This window comes from Rattus rattus, chromosome 11 (genome assembly GCF_011064425.1).
Source record: "Rattus rattus isolate New Zealand chromosome 11, Rrattus_CSIRO_v1, whole genome shotgun sequence".
Classification (NCBI taxonomy): Eukaryota; Metazoa; Chordata; class Mammalia; order Rodentia; family Muridae; genus Rattus; species Rattus rattus.
In genome coordinates, this window is record NC_046164.1 from 11,108,577 (window position 1) to 11,126,114 (window position 17,538).

The window sequence follows — 17,538 nt, forward strand, 5'->3', positions numbered from 1 at the left end:
ATAAATAAAAAATAATTCATAAGTAAAACATGAATTATAGAGAGAATGCCATAGCTCCTACCCAACTCCTACTGCATGATGATAATGTTTTAAAGATTTTTGTAGGGGACTTAGCTCAGTGGTAGAGCGCTTGCCTAGCAAGCTCAAGGCCCTGGGTTCGGTCCCCAGCTCCAGAGGGGAAAAAAAAGATTTTTTTAGGTGCACAGGGCCTATGCGCTTTAAGTAAGACAAGTCTGTCCATGCTGTTCTGTAAACTAGCGAGTGTTTCCTGAGGCACAGTGCTTACCGTTGTTTTAATTGCAGGCAGTACAGACCCCAGAAGGGAGGCATCTGTGTCGCCAATCACACCTCTCCCATCGATGTCTTAATCTTGGCGACGGATGGATGTTATGCCATGGTAAGAGCAGCTCACGGGTGCTTCACGCATGCGTGCTTGCTTGATTGCAAACTAGAAAGCCTGTCTCTTATTAGGAATTTGCCTGAGACACAGCCTGCGAGGCTGAGCAGTATATTTACCCGAGGAACAAACAATGCAAAGAAGATCACTGTGGGGCTGGAGGAATGGCTCAGTGGTTAAGAGCACTGGCTGCTCTTCCAGAGGTCCTGAGTTCAAATCCCACCAACTACATGGTGGCTCACAACCATCTGTAATGGGATCTGATGCCCTTTTCTGGTGCGTCTGAAGACAGGGATAGTGTACTTATACATAACAAATAAAATAAATCTTAAAAAAAAAAAGAAAGAAAATTACTGTGATAGCTGAGGTGGAGGAATGCCTCGCTGAAACGCAGGTCTCCTTTGGCAGAGTGTGGTAGAGTTGATCCTGCTTGGAACATCCCAGCCAGTGTTTAATTATGCTGTAAAAATTAAAGTCATCCTCTTCAGAGATTTCTGCCACCAATTAGTTCTCTCTTCAGAAAGATAAGTGCAATTAAAAAAGATCCTGTTTCTTTAATGAAAATCTGGCAAGGAAGCCAGAGTGTTTGTGCCACAGACCAGTTCTCAAACTTGTCTACAGTCTCCAAAGAAGAGAAAGGAAAAGAGCAGAAAACAACAACCACAGAGTCCACAGCAAAACCACGTCCCCAAGCGCCCTTTGCTGGGCACGAAGAGAAACCACATTCCATCCGTGCTTCCCCTCTGTCTTGTTTTCCGTTGCTCGAACAGTTTGCTTTGGCATTTCACCTGCTGGGCAAAGGAAGCTCTGACGCTGACCAGAGCTCCCTTTCCTGCTCGCTGGTTAAGTGCGTCCTGAGTGATGCATGGAGCAGGATGGCCGGATGCGGAGTCTCCTAGTCTCGCAGGAGTGGGTTGTGGGTTGTGGGGTTGGGCTGTGAGGATGGTATGCTCACTGGTCAGTTTTCCAAGTTGACAGTGTGGTGTGGGATGCTCTTCTTCTGGGAGAGCCTTTGCAGGCTTTTAGGTGTGCACGGTGAGTGAGTGGGACTGCCAGAGTGTATACTACTGGCTTTCGCTATCCATGCATTGGATTTAGTTAGGGTTTCCATTGCTGTGAGCAGACACCATGACCAAGGCAACTCTCGTAAGGACAACGTTTAATTGGGGCTGGCTTACAGGCTCAGAGATTTAGTCTGTTATCATCAAGGCAGGAAAATGGTAGCATCCAGGCAGGCATGGTGCAGGAGGAGCTGAGAGTTCTACATCTTCATCTGAAGGCTGCTAGGAGAAGACTGACTTGCAGGCAGCTAGGACGAGGGTCTTAAAGCCCAAGCAAGCGCACAGCAACATACTTTTTCCAACAAGGCCTCAACTCCTAATAGTGCCACTCCCTGGGTCAAGCATATTCAAACGTTTTTAATATCCCCACTTACTGCTACATGTTTGATATGTCTATAATGGTAAGTCCCATGGCTTCAGATGGCCTAGTGCTTTGCCCAGCACATGTGAAGCCCTGGGATCTATCCCCAGTACTCTCAGAAACAAAACAAAACAACACCATCTAAAACAAATATGCAAGCTGGGCATGGTGGCATAGTCCTATAATCCTAGCACTCGGGAGAGAGAGGCAGGAGGATAGCTGTAAGTTCGAAGCCTAGACTAAGTAGCAAGTTCCAGGCCAGTCAGAGCTACACAGTACCCATTCCCCTATCAAAGTAAATAAGTAGGTGGAATAAAGTCTTCAGAACACATAACTTTCAGGCAAGTACATTTTAACACATCACTAATTTGTATAATCGAGTTGTTTTGAACCCAAAGCTTTTTTTTTTTTTTTTTTTTTGTCATCTTCAGGAAAAGAGATGGGAATTGGTTGTTTGTCCTTTTATAAGATAGGAATAATCTATAGTTATATGCCTTGAAAAATAAAAACTGTAAAACAATATACAGTGTGTCTTAAAATCACAATTATGTATATTGTTTCAGTATTTAGGTAGCCCTAGCGCAGGCCAGGACACATTGTATCAATCTTTGACACATGTGGACATGCACTTCCCATCCACTGCAGCTAAGTCAGGCCTGGGATTTCAATGCAGAAGGGGAAGCAGATACCTAGGCAGCCAATCCGTCTCGTGCTGAGTACTGCAGATGAGGTAATTTGTAAGGACCAGAATTTATTGGCCTACTTCAGGCTGAAGAGTCTAATGTCAAGACCTCTAGTGAGGATCTGACTGTCTTGTCTTTACACATCAGAAGGACTGGAATTGCAAGAGGAGGATCTGTTCCCAAGAGCCTCCCCTCTTTGTAAAGATATCTATTAATATTTTACGTTTGAATGTCTTGACCGTATGTATGTCTATGCGTCATGTGCTTGCAACTCCCTAGGAGGCCAGAAAAAGGCTCTATATAGTGAGAATTCTGGATTTTGGGTTTCTTTAAAAACCACAGAAATATTATTAGAATAATGCTTTCATTTTAATCCCAGATGAGGGGATCAGCTTTGCAGCAGCTGACTATGATTTGCCTCATGCTCTAGCTGAGGTGTGGTTTTGCCAGCTGCAGATAGTTTCTGCGATTGTGTGACATTTGCGATTCTGTGAATGATCAGAAGTTGCAAGGGTCTTGAGAGGCAGGGTGGGTGACTTGATTGCAGTTTGCTGGTAATCTTGCTCAAAGGAGAAACAAGAGGAAAGATTCATAGATCTCTCTCTCTCTTTCTCTCTTTCCCTCTCTCTCTCTCTCTCTCTCTCTCTCTCTCTCTCTCTCTCTCCTCCTCCTCCTCCTCCTCCCTCCCTCCCTCCCTCCCTCCCCTGCCCCATCCTTCTTTCTCTACTGCCTAGTGATAGGGGATGAAATGGGGTGGGGTAGGGTGGGGTGGAGATGGGTAAAGGGTAGGAAAAAGTAGTAAAAGCTAGCAACAGAAGGCATTGGATTTTCTACGTCTGGATAGCAGTTTCCTGTCCCTTAGGTCCTCTGCAAGAGCAGTGAGTGCTCTTAACTGCTGAGTTATCTCTCTAGCTTCAGCAAGAGCCCTTTACAGTGGCTTTAATTTGTTCATTTGAGCAGAGGTGTTGTCATCCAGACCCTTCACATTAGGTCCTTTCTCCAACACTGTTGTACTGGGGACTGAATTTCTGGGGACATGTTCACACCATAACAACAACTGGTTACTTATGATTTGGTTACTGAGACCACACCCCATCTTTCTGTTCTCTGGCCAACACAATTGATTATAGTACAGTTGAAACTGACGACCTCAAATTGTTGGTCTCTGTAGTTTCCCAAGGTTGTACTCTTTCTAGAAGAATTATTTCTTCTTGAAAGGCTAAAAAGTGCAAACGTATTACTCTTCATCTAGCTTAAAAGACGCGCACTCAACTGTTCCTTTGTCTTTGTTGTTTAACACTGTGTTCCAGAAGTCAGTAGTCCTTATCTGTCCTAGGGGTCAGATTCGTCCTCTGGTCAGCTGCACAATATTATGTTGTAGATATGCAGGTGTATGCATGCATGTGTAGACACACATACATGTGCACACATGTGCACATACATACTTGTGTGTGCACATGCATACACATGCATACATCCACCAATACATCATCAACACTATCATTTATCCGTTCATTTTTATCCATTTAGACACTTAGGCAGTTTTCAATATTTTGCAATAATAAACAATGTCATAGATCATAATTTTTTGAGAATGTATTTTCATTTTATTGATGTTATATTTTCAGGGAGAGTTCCAAGAAGAGAAATGATTGAAATGAAGGATAATTGAATATGTAATCTTTTCTAAAGATTAATTTCTTTATTTTATGTATATGAGTACACTTGAGACACACCAGAAGAGGGCTTCAAATTCCATTACAGATGGTTGTGAGCCGCTGTATGGTTGCTAGGAATTGAACTCGGGACCTCTGGAAGAGCAGCCAGTGCTCTTAACCACTGAGCCATATCTCCAACCTGGAATATGTAATCTCGAGGGCTGTTAAATGTCTTCTTCATTTCTTTCCCCAAGCAAGGCGTGAGCATGCCTGTCCTAAAGTCTTGAATCAGGTGCGCTGTCAAGCGCTAAATCCTTGTCATTTGGGTGCATTTAAAGTCATAGTTCAATGTAGCTCTAACTTTCACTCCCACAGTCCTGATGCAGTTGAGGGATCTCTGCTCTTCAGAGTTCCAGGACAGGCAGTGGAGCGAGCAAGTTGAGCTCGAGCTGCTGAAGAGCACACCTTGACTCTTGCCTAGCTTTGCAGATCCTTTGATTAGTTTTAGGACTTATCCACCAGCAGAAGGCAGGCAGCCTTTGCCTTGAGAGGAAACTACGAGTGTATTGTCCCCTTCCCTTACCCTGGAAAGACCCCTAGCTTTCTCTGGTCGCCAGGCCTTTAATGTTTTTCTGTTTCTCTTGATCCTTCTAGGTTGGGCAGGTTCATGGTGGACTGATGGGGATCATTCAGAGAGCCATGGTTAAGGCTTGTCCACATGTCTGGTTTGAGCGCTCAGAAATGAAGGACCGGCATCTGGTGACTAAGAGGTAAACAGTGGCTTTCACTGGAAAAACAGAAAAGTGGGTTGGTTTGGGTCGTTTTGCCAAAGGGATGGGGGGGGGGAGCAGTGGTTATTAAAATGGAAACAAAATCATGCAAAGCTGTTTGCAGCTGGATTTGTTTGCTGTTATTGAGAGGAGTGATATGAGAATCCTGTCGCCTGTGGGGTGTAAGGCTACAGAAAACCAGACTGGAACGCTCAACTGTTCTGTGTTGCTAAGAGCTAAGTAGGGTATGACCACCGAACTTTCAAAGTTTAAAATTCCCACCTTGAGGGTTAAATAATTGATAATTTACTGGCTGAGTAAATCTTTGTTGGTTTTTTTTTTTCTTCTGCTGGATGGCCACTGTCACTTGACTCCATTCACCAGAGTGATGACCACTGCTGGAACTTTCTGTTGTCATCACAAAACATAAGGACATCAACTTACCAGGGAGAAGGCTTATGATGGCTCGTGGTTTTGGTGCAGTTAGTGTGTGGTCCCTTGGCTCCTATGCTCAGTCAGGCTTGAGACTACACAAACTAAAAGTCTGTGGCGGAGGTGACCCATTTGTTCCATGGGGACAGAGCAACCGAGAGAGTGGAGAGACCAGGGTCTCAGGTTTTCCATGGAGGGCTGGTACCCAGTCTTTCTTCTAGCCCCTTGGGAATGCCACAGGTGACAGATGAGCTGTGAACTCATGGCTGCATCCAGACTACAGAGATCTTTAGGGAAAGGAAGGGAAAGGAAAAGATAGAGTCTCTGGGCTCTGCAGAGATGGACCGCCAAGAAAGGAGCTGTGGAAAAGCTGTTCCCGATGAGGTTCTGCTCACTCTTTAGACATTCAGGGATGCCCCACATCCTTCATGAAAACCCTTTCTCTTCTTGTGTAGCCCAGGCTAGCCTCCTGGAATCTGGGATTACCATACTTGGCTTATGGTGTTCTATTTATTAGGGAAGTTCACCCTGATTCATTTCAGGACTTTCTTACTTAATGGCCATAACACAGACAAATCAGTATGCTTAGAATTCTTTTTCTTTTTTCATACAAGGAACTCTCAGCACATGGCTGTCCAGAGAGTAGATAGAAGACTTGGGTTTGGTACTGATTACCTGTTGTCTCAGTATTTGGAAAGTTGAAACAGGAAGGTCAGGAGTTGGAGCTCATTCTTGGCTCCATGGCAAGTTCAAGGCCAGCCTGAGCTAATGAGACCCTGTTACAAACAAAGCAGGGTGACGTCATCACTTCACTCAGAGAAAACGGGAGTGTGATGACTTCCGTTTGCTTTTGATCTCTATCTTTTTATCTCGTACTTCTCTTTTTATGGATGCAAAGAACTCTTTATTTCCCTGTTTCTCAAGGTACAGTCATTTATTCTTTATTTTTTTTCTTACAGGTTAAAAGAACACATCGCTGATAAGAAAAAGTTACCCATTCTAATCTTCCCTGAAGGTAAGAACAGGGACTGCTAACAAGCTACAGCAGGCAGCAACAAGCCGTCTGAGGAACGTTCTAGAACGGTCTCCCCTATCTCATGGGGGGGGGCGGTGTGTGTCTTTTCATTTCCTGCTTTCTGATGAGTCACAGAACCTATTTGACTTTTAAAGTAATTTTTCTATAAGGGTATTAAACAGCACCAGCTATGACTTTTTAGGTGTTATCTGTGAAATGTATTGACATTACTAACTGCTGTGATGGAGTTGTTGCTGAGCTTTTAATGGCAAAATGAGAGTTTGCAGTTAAAATTGCTCACTTTTCTTTAAGCGAGGGTTGACTTGCAAAGTGGCAGTAAAGTATTACCGCTTTGCTGATATTTTAAATTATAGGAAAGTAATTCCTGGGCCAGTAGGTGGGGGAGCTTGTCTGAATTCAAGTTCTGGGATCCACAAAGTGGACGAAGATGATGGTTCTTTTTTTTTTTTTTTTTTTGGTTTTTTTTTTCGGAGCTGGGGACCGAACCCAGGGCCTTGCCCTTCCTAGGCAAGCGCTCTACCACTGAGCTAAATCCCCAACCCCCGACGTAGCAATCTTTAAAGCAATTCCCTTTAAAATTTGTTTTTAGAAAGTGACTCACTTCCTTACCACCCTGCCAGGTACCTGCATCAACAATACTTCAGTCATGATGTTCAAAAAGGGAAGCTTTGAAATTGGAGGAACCATATATCCAGTGGCAATAAAGGTAAAACGAAAGGTTTTATTTTTAAGGGTGGGAGGGAGTATTTGAGTGTTAACTTTATTTGGTATTGTTACAAACTTGCAAGAATGAAGAACACTTGTGTATCTAGCTTCTTTGGCTCTGTGTACAGAACATTTTGTGCTCAATCTCTCTAGACAGATAGTTGACAGTTGACAGACAGATGCTAGATAGAGGCTTAGATAGGTCACAGATGATATGTAGACACATAGATGGTATGTAGATATTTAGATACAGAGATAGCTAGACAGATGCATAGATACAGAAAGATAGAGAGGGTAGGTAGCTGGACAGACAGGCGGGGTGACTTGGAGGAGTAGGTTGAATTAGTGGTGGGCTATCTGATCTCTGCTTTCCTTGACTTTTTAGTTAAGTGTGGAGTCACACGAAGCCGTTGGCACTAACACAAGGCATTGTTAGGATTGGCTTACTTAGTTCTTGTGAAAAATTCTATCAAGTGAAGTAAATGCCCTTGGGGTCTGCAAGGCCCATTTGTCTCAGCTCCTGAAAAACACTGATTTGGAAGAGAGAGCAATGTGGGATTCCTGACTGGAATGTCTCATCTTTCCTTTTTCCTCAGTATAACCCTCAGTTCGGCGATGCCTTCTGGAACAGTAGTAAATACAACCTGGTGAGCTATTTGCTTCGGATAATGACAAGCTGGGCCATTGTCTGCGATGTGTGGTACATGCCTCCCATGACCAGAGAGGTACTGCTTAGATAATGCTCAGTCTTTGATTTATCCAATCAGATGAAAGCACGAAAGCCCTTGCCTGAAACCGGGGGCACCTCCTTTCCTCCCAGCAGGCCTTTCTTCTTTCTTAGCGAATGGGGCTGCTTCTTAGTATTGTATTTAGTACTGTAAAAATGGATAAAAGTGATGACGAAACACTTTAAGGTGTTTAGAAGCTTCATACCCAAGATGTGTAACTTTTTCATTTAACCAGGAAGGAGAAGATGCGGTTCAGTTTGCCAACAGGGTTAAATCCGCTATTGCTGTGCAAGGAGGACTGACTGAACTTCCCTGGTAAGAGACCTCTCAGAAGCACTGGTGTTCTGTGGTAAACAATTACATATTTAATGTAATCATACTGGTTAGCTCTAGACTTGGCAAAAAGAGTGTACCAAAGGCTAAAATAAGGGAGAAGCTTTTCGCTCCCACTTAAGTATGGAAGTCCAGGCTGGCATAAGCTTAGTGCTTATTCCTATACCAGACTCAATATGCGCTCCTACTTTATGGCCCAAGATGGCGGTCCGTCTTCACCCATCGTGCATAAATGGCTGGCTTCGGGGAACTGGAAAAAGGACATGCCCATCTCCACAGGCACATATCCTGGAAATTGTACAAGCCACTCAAACCTATATCTGTTTTCTGCTTCAAGTCATGGGGTGGTGGTGAGCTGCAAAGGAAACGGGGTACTGTAGCATTTGCTCTGGATGACTGTGTGGTAAAATGAAGAAGAGAGGAGAGAGGGGGCTTGGGTGAAGAAGGAAGAGAGGGGGCTTGGGTGAAGAAGAAAGAGAGGGGGTTTTGGTTTGGGGTTGGGCATGCTGTGTTTCACTCTCACTTTATCAGGAACATAAGATGGAGGAGGGGAAGGAAGTAAGATTGATGGGTAACTATAGCTTCCACATTTTAAAAATTTTAGTCTGAGGAAGATTAATGTAGGTGTCTTGTATTACTCAGCGTGGGCTGGCATAGCATAACGCCATAGACTAGCATCCTCGCAAACTTTGTTTCCTCTGAGGTTGAAGGCTAGAGCTTTGAGGTTAGGATGCTGCATGGCCAGTGCTCAGTGAGGGTTCTCCCTGTGTGTCAGACCTGCTTTCCTCAGTGACTCACATGAACTTTTCTTTGTTCAAGCGTGGACAGAGCAAACTCCCCAGTATCTCTTGTTTTAAGGACACTATCCTCACCACAAGAGCAAGACCCCTTTGACCTCTTCAACCCTAAAGTCCTCATTGTCAAATATTGTCCCACTGGGAGTTTGACTTCCCCTTACGAATTAGTAAGGATAGAAATGTTGGGAGCGAACCAGTGAGCAGCGAGGTTCACTATACCACCTTGTTGGAGGAGGTCAGTTCTTCCATGGATATCAGCGAGCTGTCACCAAATACTCCGCAAATACGAGCTCAGCAAGTTCAACAAAGTCTCTGTGAGCCTGGGAGCTCTTTGGATGTCTCAAAACACTTTCTGTGGTGAGGTATGGTGATGTCTTCTGATTTGGTTTCTGTATCATTATCAACCAAGAACATCTTCTGCTTGGAGGCTCAAGCATCTTCAAGGATGAGCTGGCTAGAATTTTCTATTCTTTTATCCAACAGTAGGGCATATCACTAAATATATACTTTGCCCATTCACATGTCTTTTTTTTTTTTTTTTAAAGATTTATTTATTTATTTTATGTACAGCATTCTGCCTGCATATGTGACTGCAGGCCAGAAGAGGGCATCAGATCTCATTACAGATGGTTGTGAGCCACCATGTGGTTGCTGGGAATTGAACTCATGACCTGTGGAAGAGCAGTCAGTGCTCTTAACCACTGAGCCATCTCTCCAGCCCCCATTCACATATCTTAAAGCCAGTTAATTTATACCACCCCAGCCCTTTTCTGGCAAACAATGTGCTTTTTTTTTGTCAAGTCACTAACTTCTAGAGCAAAAAGGCCATTTTTAGAAGTCATTATGCTAATTAGCTCAACTTTGGAAATTGATGGGAGACGAAAGTAGCTGGAAGTTTGTAGGTTAGATGCCAGATGACTCCCTGAAACTATGAATTCTTGACTGACAGCAGCTGATTTGCTCTGAGCTGCAGGCTATTCTACAATCTATTCTGCAAGTGTTAAACTGTAACACTGTAACATCCCAACACTCCATGTTAAACTGTAACACTGTAACATCCCAACACTCCATGTTAAACTGTAACACTGTAACATCCCAACACTCCATGTTAAACTGTAACACTGTAACATCCCAACACTCCACGTGAAACTGTAACACTGTAACATCCCAACACTCCATGTTAAACTGTAACACTGTAACATCCCAACACTCCATGTCAAACTGTAAGACTGTAACATCAAAATACTCCAAGCTTCCCAGAAGCTAAAGGTGTTTTAGGGATTCTTCCCGGCCATGCATGGGCAAAGCTGCCTTCCTCTTTCCTCTTTTTAAAACCTCCTTTTCCAATGCTTCCTCTTACCTGACAGCTAGCCATGTTGTTGCTCTGCAGCTCTTATGAAAAGCACGTGGCTGCCTCTGTGGGTTCAGATGCAGGGACAGAAGCGCACATTTGGAGAGAGACAGTGGAGAGAGTCAGCCTCAGGTTAGATTCACCGTCAGATTCACTCAGCATCTCTGTTAACAATGATCTTTACCTCTAACCCTAGTATTGAGAAACAGGGGGAGGAGAATTCCTATGAGTTTCAGACCTACCCAGGGTGCATAGTGAATTTTAGGCTAGCCTGGTCTACAGAGCAAGAGCTTGTCTCACAAAAACAAAATAAATGTTTTAAATTTTTCTGTCTCTTTTTACTGGATCATATGCTGCTTTAGAAATAAGATTACTTTGAACTGCCTGGCCTGTTTTTCTAAAGGAAAGAGCCGTCCTTCCTTTCTGGTCTATCTGTCATTCAGCTGCTGAGTATGAGTGAACACATCTAGACTGATTTCTTTGCAGATGAATGAGAATGACTGTGACATTTTGGGAGGGAGGTATTATTATTATTACCATATATATATTGGAGACAGTGTTTCTCCATATAGTTCTGAACTTGATCTGTAGATCAGGCTGGCCTCAAATTCAGATCTGCCTGCTTCTGCATCCCGCGAGCTGGGACTAAAGATGTGCACCACCACACTTGGCTTGTTGCTGTCTGATCTTGCTAAGTTGGTTCTTAGGTAGTCACACCTTTGGAGAATAACTAAGATTTGCTGTAACTGAAGTGGGGCATTTGATAGAACCTTTAACCCTTAGAGGTAAGAGACAATAGCTGGGCTGTTTCACTGGGTGGCTAGGAAGAAGAAATGTCTAAAACTGATTCCGGGAGCCTTAAGAACAGGCGCTGTTAACAGTAGCAGTTTGGTTTGGGCCTTTATTTCTCACTGGTCAAAAATTCATGTAAGTGCTAAGAATCGTTAGAGGCAACTCATTTGGAGGGAAAAAAAAAGGCTTATGTACAATTTTGAGGACCCAGCCACAGCTGATAATTTTATTTCCTGGAAGTTTCCCATAACTGATCCCTGTCAACATCTGTGGACTGTGGTCCATTTTCAAGTTGCAGGCTGAGCTTTAGGCTTGACCATGAATGAGCCTGAACATTGCACTGGCTGCGGGCGGTGTCAGAGTGAAGGTCGAGTTCTGTCCCCGTGGCATTCAGTTCACTGTGTAACCCATGATCTTTCCGCACTGTCAGAACTTAACTAACTGGACTAAAGTTCAACAGTCACAACAGAAAGAAAGCAAGTTCTCAGTGTGCCTCCCCCACCTCCCCAGGAATTAAAATCTAGCACAGTGGTTTTCAACCTTCCCACTGCTGTGACCCTTTAATACAGTTCCACATGTTGTGGTGACCCACAGCTACAAAATTATTTTCATTGCTATTTCACAACTGTAATTTTGCTACTGTTATGAGTCATCATGTAAGTATATCTAGAGGTGTCAAAGGGGTCGTGACTCACAGGTTGAGAACCAGCAATCTAGTACATTCTAATATGGGGAGGAGCAACCCCTGATAGCCTAGCCTCCTCCCAGCTCTTCTGGTTCACCTCCTTTTGTCCAAAGAAGGAAAGGCGCATGGGGGTGGGTGAGGCGGGCGCTCTGGTAACCCAGACAGCTGTGCCGTTCTCAGCCCTGGAGAGAGCTCAAAGACTCAGGGCTCCACGTGGAGGAAGGAAAAGAGGTTTCCACCGCACTGACTTCCGCTACAGCCCCAAGAGGAGGAAAGCCGGTTGGTTATGCCGAACTAGCTTCTGGTCAAATGCAGCTACCATTTTGTTGTTCATTTTATCTTAAGTCTCTTTTGGCAAGTAAAAGTATAAATATGTTTTAAATAAAAAGAAAGTTCTTGGGGTTGGGGATTTAACTCAGTGGTAGAGCGCTTGCCTAGCAAGCGCAAGGCCCTAGGTTCGGTCCCCAGCTCCGAAAAAAAAAAAAAAAAAAAAAAAAAAGAAAGTTCTTAACCACAGGGTTAGACTTGAGTAAAGGCTGAATCGTTGATTTTTAACTAGCTGTGTTTATACTCATGCATGGATACACTTCCATCATTTCTTGTACGGGTACTCACAGTTTTCACGGGCTTTTCAGCAAGCCAACCATAAGTCAATGAAATACCAATGTTTGGTTTTCCTGAGGGGAAAAGTCTATGGAACATGCTGGCTTTAATAATCTTGTTTCTGTTTAGATATTGAATATAACAGAATGGAAGCTAGGGGGATAGCTCATCCTTAGAGCACTTGCTTAGCATGCCCAAGGACCTGGGTTCGATTCCCAGAACCTGAAAAATTCTTCCTCCTTAGGTGAGGAATGGCATGCAGGTGTGCGTTGCTGTCCATCTTACGAAGCATCAGAGAGAGTGTGTGTTCTTTGCTCAAAGGGACATACATGTGGTCATTTGTAGAGCAGAGACCAGAGGCTGCTCTGTCTGCTTGAATTAAGTGTCCTGATACCACTTGGCCCTGTTTCTTCACTGGCTGAGAGTATCCTTCCTATGTGTACCTTTCTGTCCACAGGGACGGGGGCCTGAAGAGAGCAAAGGTGAAGGACACCTTTAAGGAAGAACAACAGAAGACTTACAGCAAAATGATCGTGGGCAACGGATCTCCCAGCCTGGCCCTGGACTCAAGCACCGTGGACAATCATGGCTCCCCAGAGCCGGCCTTCAGAAGTGAAAGCTTATAATGTTGTTGTGTTGTGTTGTTTTGTGTTTTGTTTGTTTGTTCATTGTTAGTTTTTTTCTACTTGATGATTGTTTCTGTCTTCATGCCAGAGGCTGAACCTACAGGGGTCCTTTTGGACACTTTTGTTATCGTGTTGGCTCAATGAAGTGTAAGGCCGATTCTTGAGCGGAAACGGACTTTTGTAAAATGACAGTGTTGTTGGTGATCGAATGAAATCTTTGTATGCAGAAAAAGCGCTTCTAGAGTATGTTTGGAATTTGTTAATAAGATAATTCTCAATGACAGCTCCAAACTCTGCAATTTGATTTCCCTTTCTTTAATCTTTTTTATTTTTATTGTTATTATTTTTTAAAGACAGGGTCTTATTTATATAGCCCAGGTTGGCCTAAAACTCACAATGTAGCCAAGACTGGCCAAGAGCGGACAAACCTGGCTCCACTTCTCAAGTGCTGGGATCATAGGAATGTGCCACCACACCTCGGTGTTGACTTCAATACCATAGTAAGCGGTGAGATCAACGTACCACAGAGCATTCCCATTGCGATCGCATTCTGCCATGAGGTGGAAAGAAAAATGGGCGATTATTTTTAGGGAAAGGACAAATTTGTGGTCACCTGATCTGAAAGGACTGGAGATATTATTTTTCCTCAGGTGTTGGAGGACTGGTGGCTGATTGGTTAGACTCTTTCATGAACCGTGTAGGAGCAGTGCTGATTGGTCAGGTTCATTTAAGAACTGCCGGAAGTGGTGCTGATTGGTCAGATTCATTTAAGAACCGCGAGGAGCGGTGTTTGTTCCCACAACACATTTCATCCAGACGCAGTGGAAAAAGCACTGTTAGCTTTCCTTGTTTGTGTGCTAAAGATTTCTTTTGTCTTATGATTGTTATTTTTGCTTGTTTTGTTTGTCTTTGTAACAAAATGACTTTTTCCAAGGGACGGAACCTTTAAGAAAAAGAACGGCACTCTCTGCAGGATGCGAGAGTGAGCTATGTGGAGCTTGCCTCCTGCCACCCTACCCGCAACCTCACTGTAAGCCGTTTAGCCCCAAACTCCCCAGCCTTGGCAGCAGAAAACTAAATGGTAATAACTACCTTTTGGAAACTGAGCCTTAACATTTTTAAAGGGGAAACGAGCGTTCTCCGAGTCCCATAGCATGAGCTATATTTGATAGCGATCTATTACTGTTGTGAGCTCTTGAGGATGTTAGCTCGAGAGTAACCCTGTGTGAAAGTGACTATGAATAAATTTTATATTTTTAAACGAGTGTTGCATTCTTCTTCCTATGCTTCTCCCCCGTCTTCCTGTAACCAACAAGGGCTTTTGTTTTAGTGGATGGTGTTTCATATTGACTGACTTGAGCTCAAGTCATCAGAGAGGAAGGAACCTCACTTGAGAAAATGCCTCTATGAGATTGAAGTGTAGGCAAGCCTGTGGGGCATTTTCTTAATTAGTAGTTGCTTAGGGACAGCCTAGTCCACTATGGGTGGTACCACCTCTGGCCTGGTGGTCCTGATTTCTATAACAAAGCAGGCTGAGCAAGCTGTGGGGAGCAAGCAAGCAAGAAGCATCCCTCCATGGCCTCCACATCAGGCCCTGCCTCCATCCAGGTTTGTACCCTCCCTGCTTTTGACCATGCACTGTTGTATGGAACTGCGAGTGAAATAAATCCTTTCCTCCCGTGTTGCTCTTGGTCATGGTGTGCTTCACCACAGCAGTCAATGTGTGGCTAAGACATTAATGACTACCACCACTGACTAAGGTGTAGTAGAACATGCACCAGCAGGCTGTTTTTCACCTTGGTCTCTGGTCTAGCTATTTGCAGTCTGTCCCTTGAACTCTACTGTATACCACGTCCCTGGCTTGGGGTGCTTTGTAGGTGAACTCAGGGAATTGTTTGTAATTGACTAGGTAGGCAGGCCTGGCACACACTGTCAGCTAGTACTCCTCGAGACAGGTTAGATCCCAGAGGAAACCACACACATGGGTTTCTCGCACATGGGTTTCTCTCGTGGCCAGCACCTTCTGTTCTTCCTCTCCCCCTTCTGCCTCTGATGTCCCTTCAGTTTTGTCTCTTCCTAAAGAGACAAAGATCCACATCCTGACAGAGATCCACATCCAACAACTGTGCTAAAGTGACTCTTTGTTTGATTTGTTTATTTGTTCTATTTTTTTTTCCCCCTCAGAAAGAGAAGGTCCTGTTTTCACTTTTTAGTATCCAGTCAGGCTTGAATTGCTAAATGCATTCCATGTTTCGGTTCTCAGAAAAGCTGCTGCGTTTGGACCCAGATAAAATGCATGTTCCATAGAGTGTGCGGGGACAATAATGCTGGCATTCATGAAGTCAGAAGTCAGAACTTCTTCTGTAGGCTCTGATCTGCATTTGTCTGAGTTCTTGCAGGATCGAATCGCTGCCGAGAGCGTGGTTTTGTGAAGGCAATGCTGCTCAGATTTGGACCACGCACCTCAGAGCTCTCCTATTGTTATTTTGAGGCAGAGCCTATCTAAGCCTTAGTTGGCCTGGAATTCACTGTACAAACCAGGCTGGCTCTGAACTTAGATCAGCTTGCTTCCATCTCCTGAGTGTTGGGGTTAGAGGTGCGCACTACCATGTCTGGTCCTAGTGTTATTTTGATGAATTTTTGTTTTTTGAGATGGGATCTCATGTAGTCCAGGATGACCTGAAACTCACTATGTAGGCAAGGTTGCCCTTGAACCTGTCATACTTCTGCCTCCTAGTCTCCTAGTGCTGGGATTCCAGGCTTGCACCATACCTCTTTATTTTTATTGTTATCGATTACTGTGGTTACTACTGGAGATATGTCTCAACAGCACGTGTCAGCTAGCTCATGTTGGGTCTGCTCCAAGGGGTCCAATGCCCCTGGCACTGGGACTCAGGTGCACACACCCACATGTAGCTATGCAGACATAACCGAGAATAATGAAAGCACAAGTTCAGGGTCATCTTTGGCTACAAAGTAAGTTTGAAGCCAGCCTGGGTTACAGGAGACCCTTCAGAAGAAGAACTACTACTGCAGTACACTATTACTGGTTTCAAAGCTTCACAGCGTCAGCGCAGGCTTGTGATCCCAGCACTGGGAAGGCCAAGTTTGCTGTGAGTTTAAGGCTGGCAGCTACCCTCCTGCAGAGAGAGGTAGGGGAAGGGGGCAGAGTCAGTGTCCAGTTTTCTTGTATCTTAAGTAATTGATGGGGTATCATGGGCTTCCTAGAAAATTTCCATCAGATATGACCTTGTATCTATGCCTCCTGTAGATGTCTGAGCCTTGACATTACCCCTTTTCATTTCAGCGTTTTGTCCTGGCTGCGTTTACACACAGCAGGTTTGAGGAATGCTCAGAGATCCTGACATAGCATGGCATACCTTGGGCCTGGATGAGAAGCCCTGTGTGGAGCAGTGACTATCAGGAAGTAGTGTGACTGAGGGTCTGTATAGAGAGCCATCTTCTGGAAGGTTCCTGTGTGGTCAGATTGTTCCAGGCTTAGTCAGACGGTCTTGGTGACTGTCATTTCTTTAGTGTGCATATGGGGGTTGGGGAGGCATTTAGGGCATTCTGTAGACATCTGCAAACCGAAGACAGAAGTTGTTGGTTTCATATGGGAACAACTGTCTTAGTTGCTGGATGAAGTCTCTCTGATTGGGGTCAGGCCCTGATCTATGAGTAGAGCAGGATATCATTAGGATATCATTAGGAATCATCTCATTGCCTTACCTCCACCCCAGTCTTATTTGGTTCTATCCTGGGTCTCTGGCTGTGTTAGGTGTAGGCTCTCTCTCCTGGTTGCTTGCCTCAATATGGACCAATCATTGGTTGGTCACTCCCACAATCCCTGAGCCCCAGTACATCTTGCAGGCAGGACAGATTGTCAATTGAAGGTTTATGTGGCTGGGTTGATGACCCAGTCCCATCACTGGAAGCCTTGCTGGATTACAGAAGATGGCCGGTTCGGGCTCTGCCTTCCTTCACAACTAGGAGTCTGGGGCCTTAAAGTCATCCTCATAAGTTCCTGCACTAGGTTTCCACATTTCCCCCAGGTACCTTCCAGTTCTGGTCATCACAGAACCATCTCCATATGACCCCTCCTGTTCCCACCCCCCTCAACATTCTATTTTCTCTTCCTGGCGGGTGTGTGTGTGTGTGTGTGTGTGTGTGTGTGTGTGTGTGTGTGTGTCCATGTCCAAGGTCCCCCTTGAGTGTTTGAAATTTTCATATCAGCTATTTCTGAATTTTTATTTTCTTTTCCTAGCCTGTTAGGTAGGGATTAGCAAAATGCAGCCCCCCACAGGATAAGTCTTACCTGAAGCAGAGATTTCTGGTTTCTTTGGAAACCCGGTTGTGTCATTGTGATGTTTTCCTGAAAACTTTTTTTTTCTATCTTTATTAACTTGAGTATTTTTTATTTACATTTCGATTGTTATTCCCCTTCCCAGTTTCCAGGCCAACATCCCCCAACCCCTTCCGCTCCCCTTCTGTATGGGTGTTCCCCTCCCCATCCTCCCCCC

At 44.4% G+C, this 17,538-nt stretch overlaps 1 protein-coding gene across 1 annotated transcript in view; it reads left to right on the forward strand.

Moving 5' to 3' along the window:
• Gpat3 (glycerol-3-phosphate acyltransferase 3) overlaps positions 1-14,283 on the forward strand; it is a 48,916-nt gene extending 34,633 nt beyond the window's left edge. The window contains exons 6-12 of the mRNA XM_032916697.1: positions 304-397; positions 4,815-4,930; positions 6,322-6,377; positions 7,019-7,104; positions 7,700-7,828; positions 8,067-8,146; positions 12,850-14,283. Of these exons, the coding sequence (XP_032772588.1) occupies positions 304-397; positions 4,815-4,930; positions 6,322-6,377; positions 7,019-7,104; positions 7,700-7,828; positions 8,067-8,146; positions 12,850-13,018 (730 nt within the window). The 3' untranslated portion in view covers positions 13,019-14,283. The remainder of the gene's footprint in view (positions 1-303; positions 398-4,814; positions 4,931-6,321; positions 6,378-7,018; positions 7,105-7,699; positions 7,829-8,066; positions 8,147-12,849) is intronic.
• Positions 14,284-17,538: the final 3,255 nt, after the last annotated feature.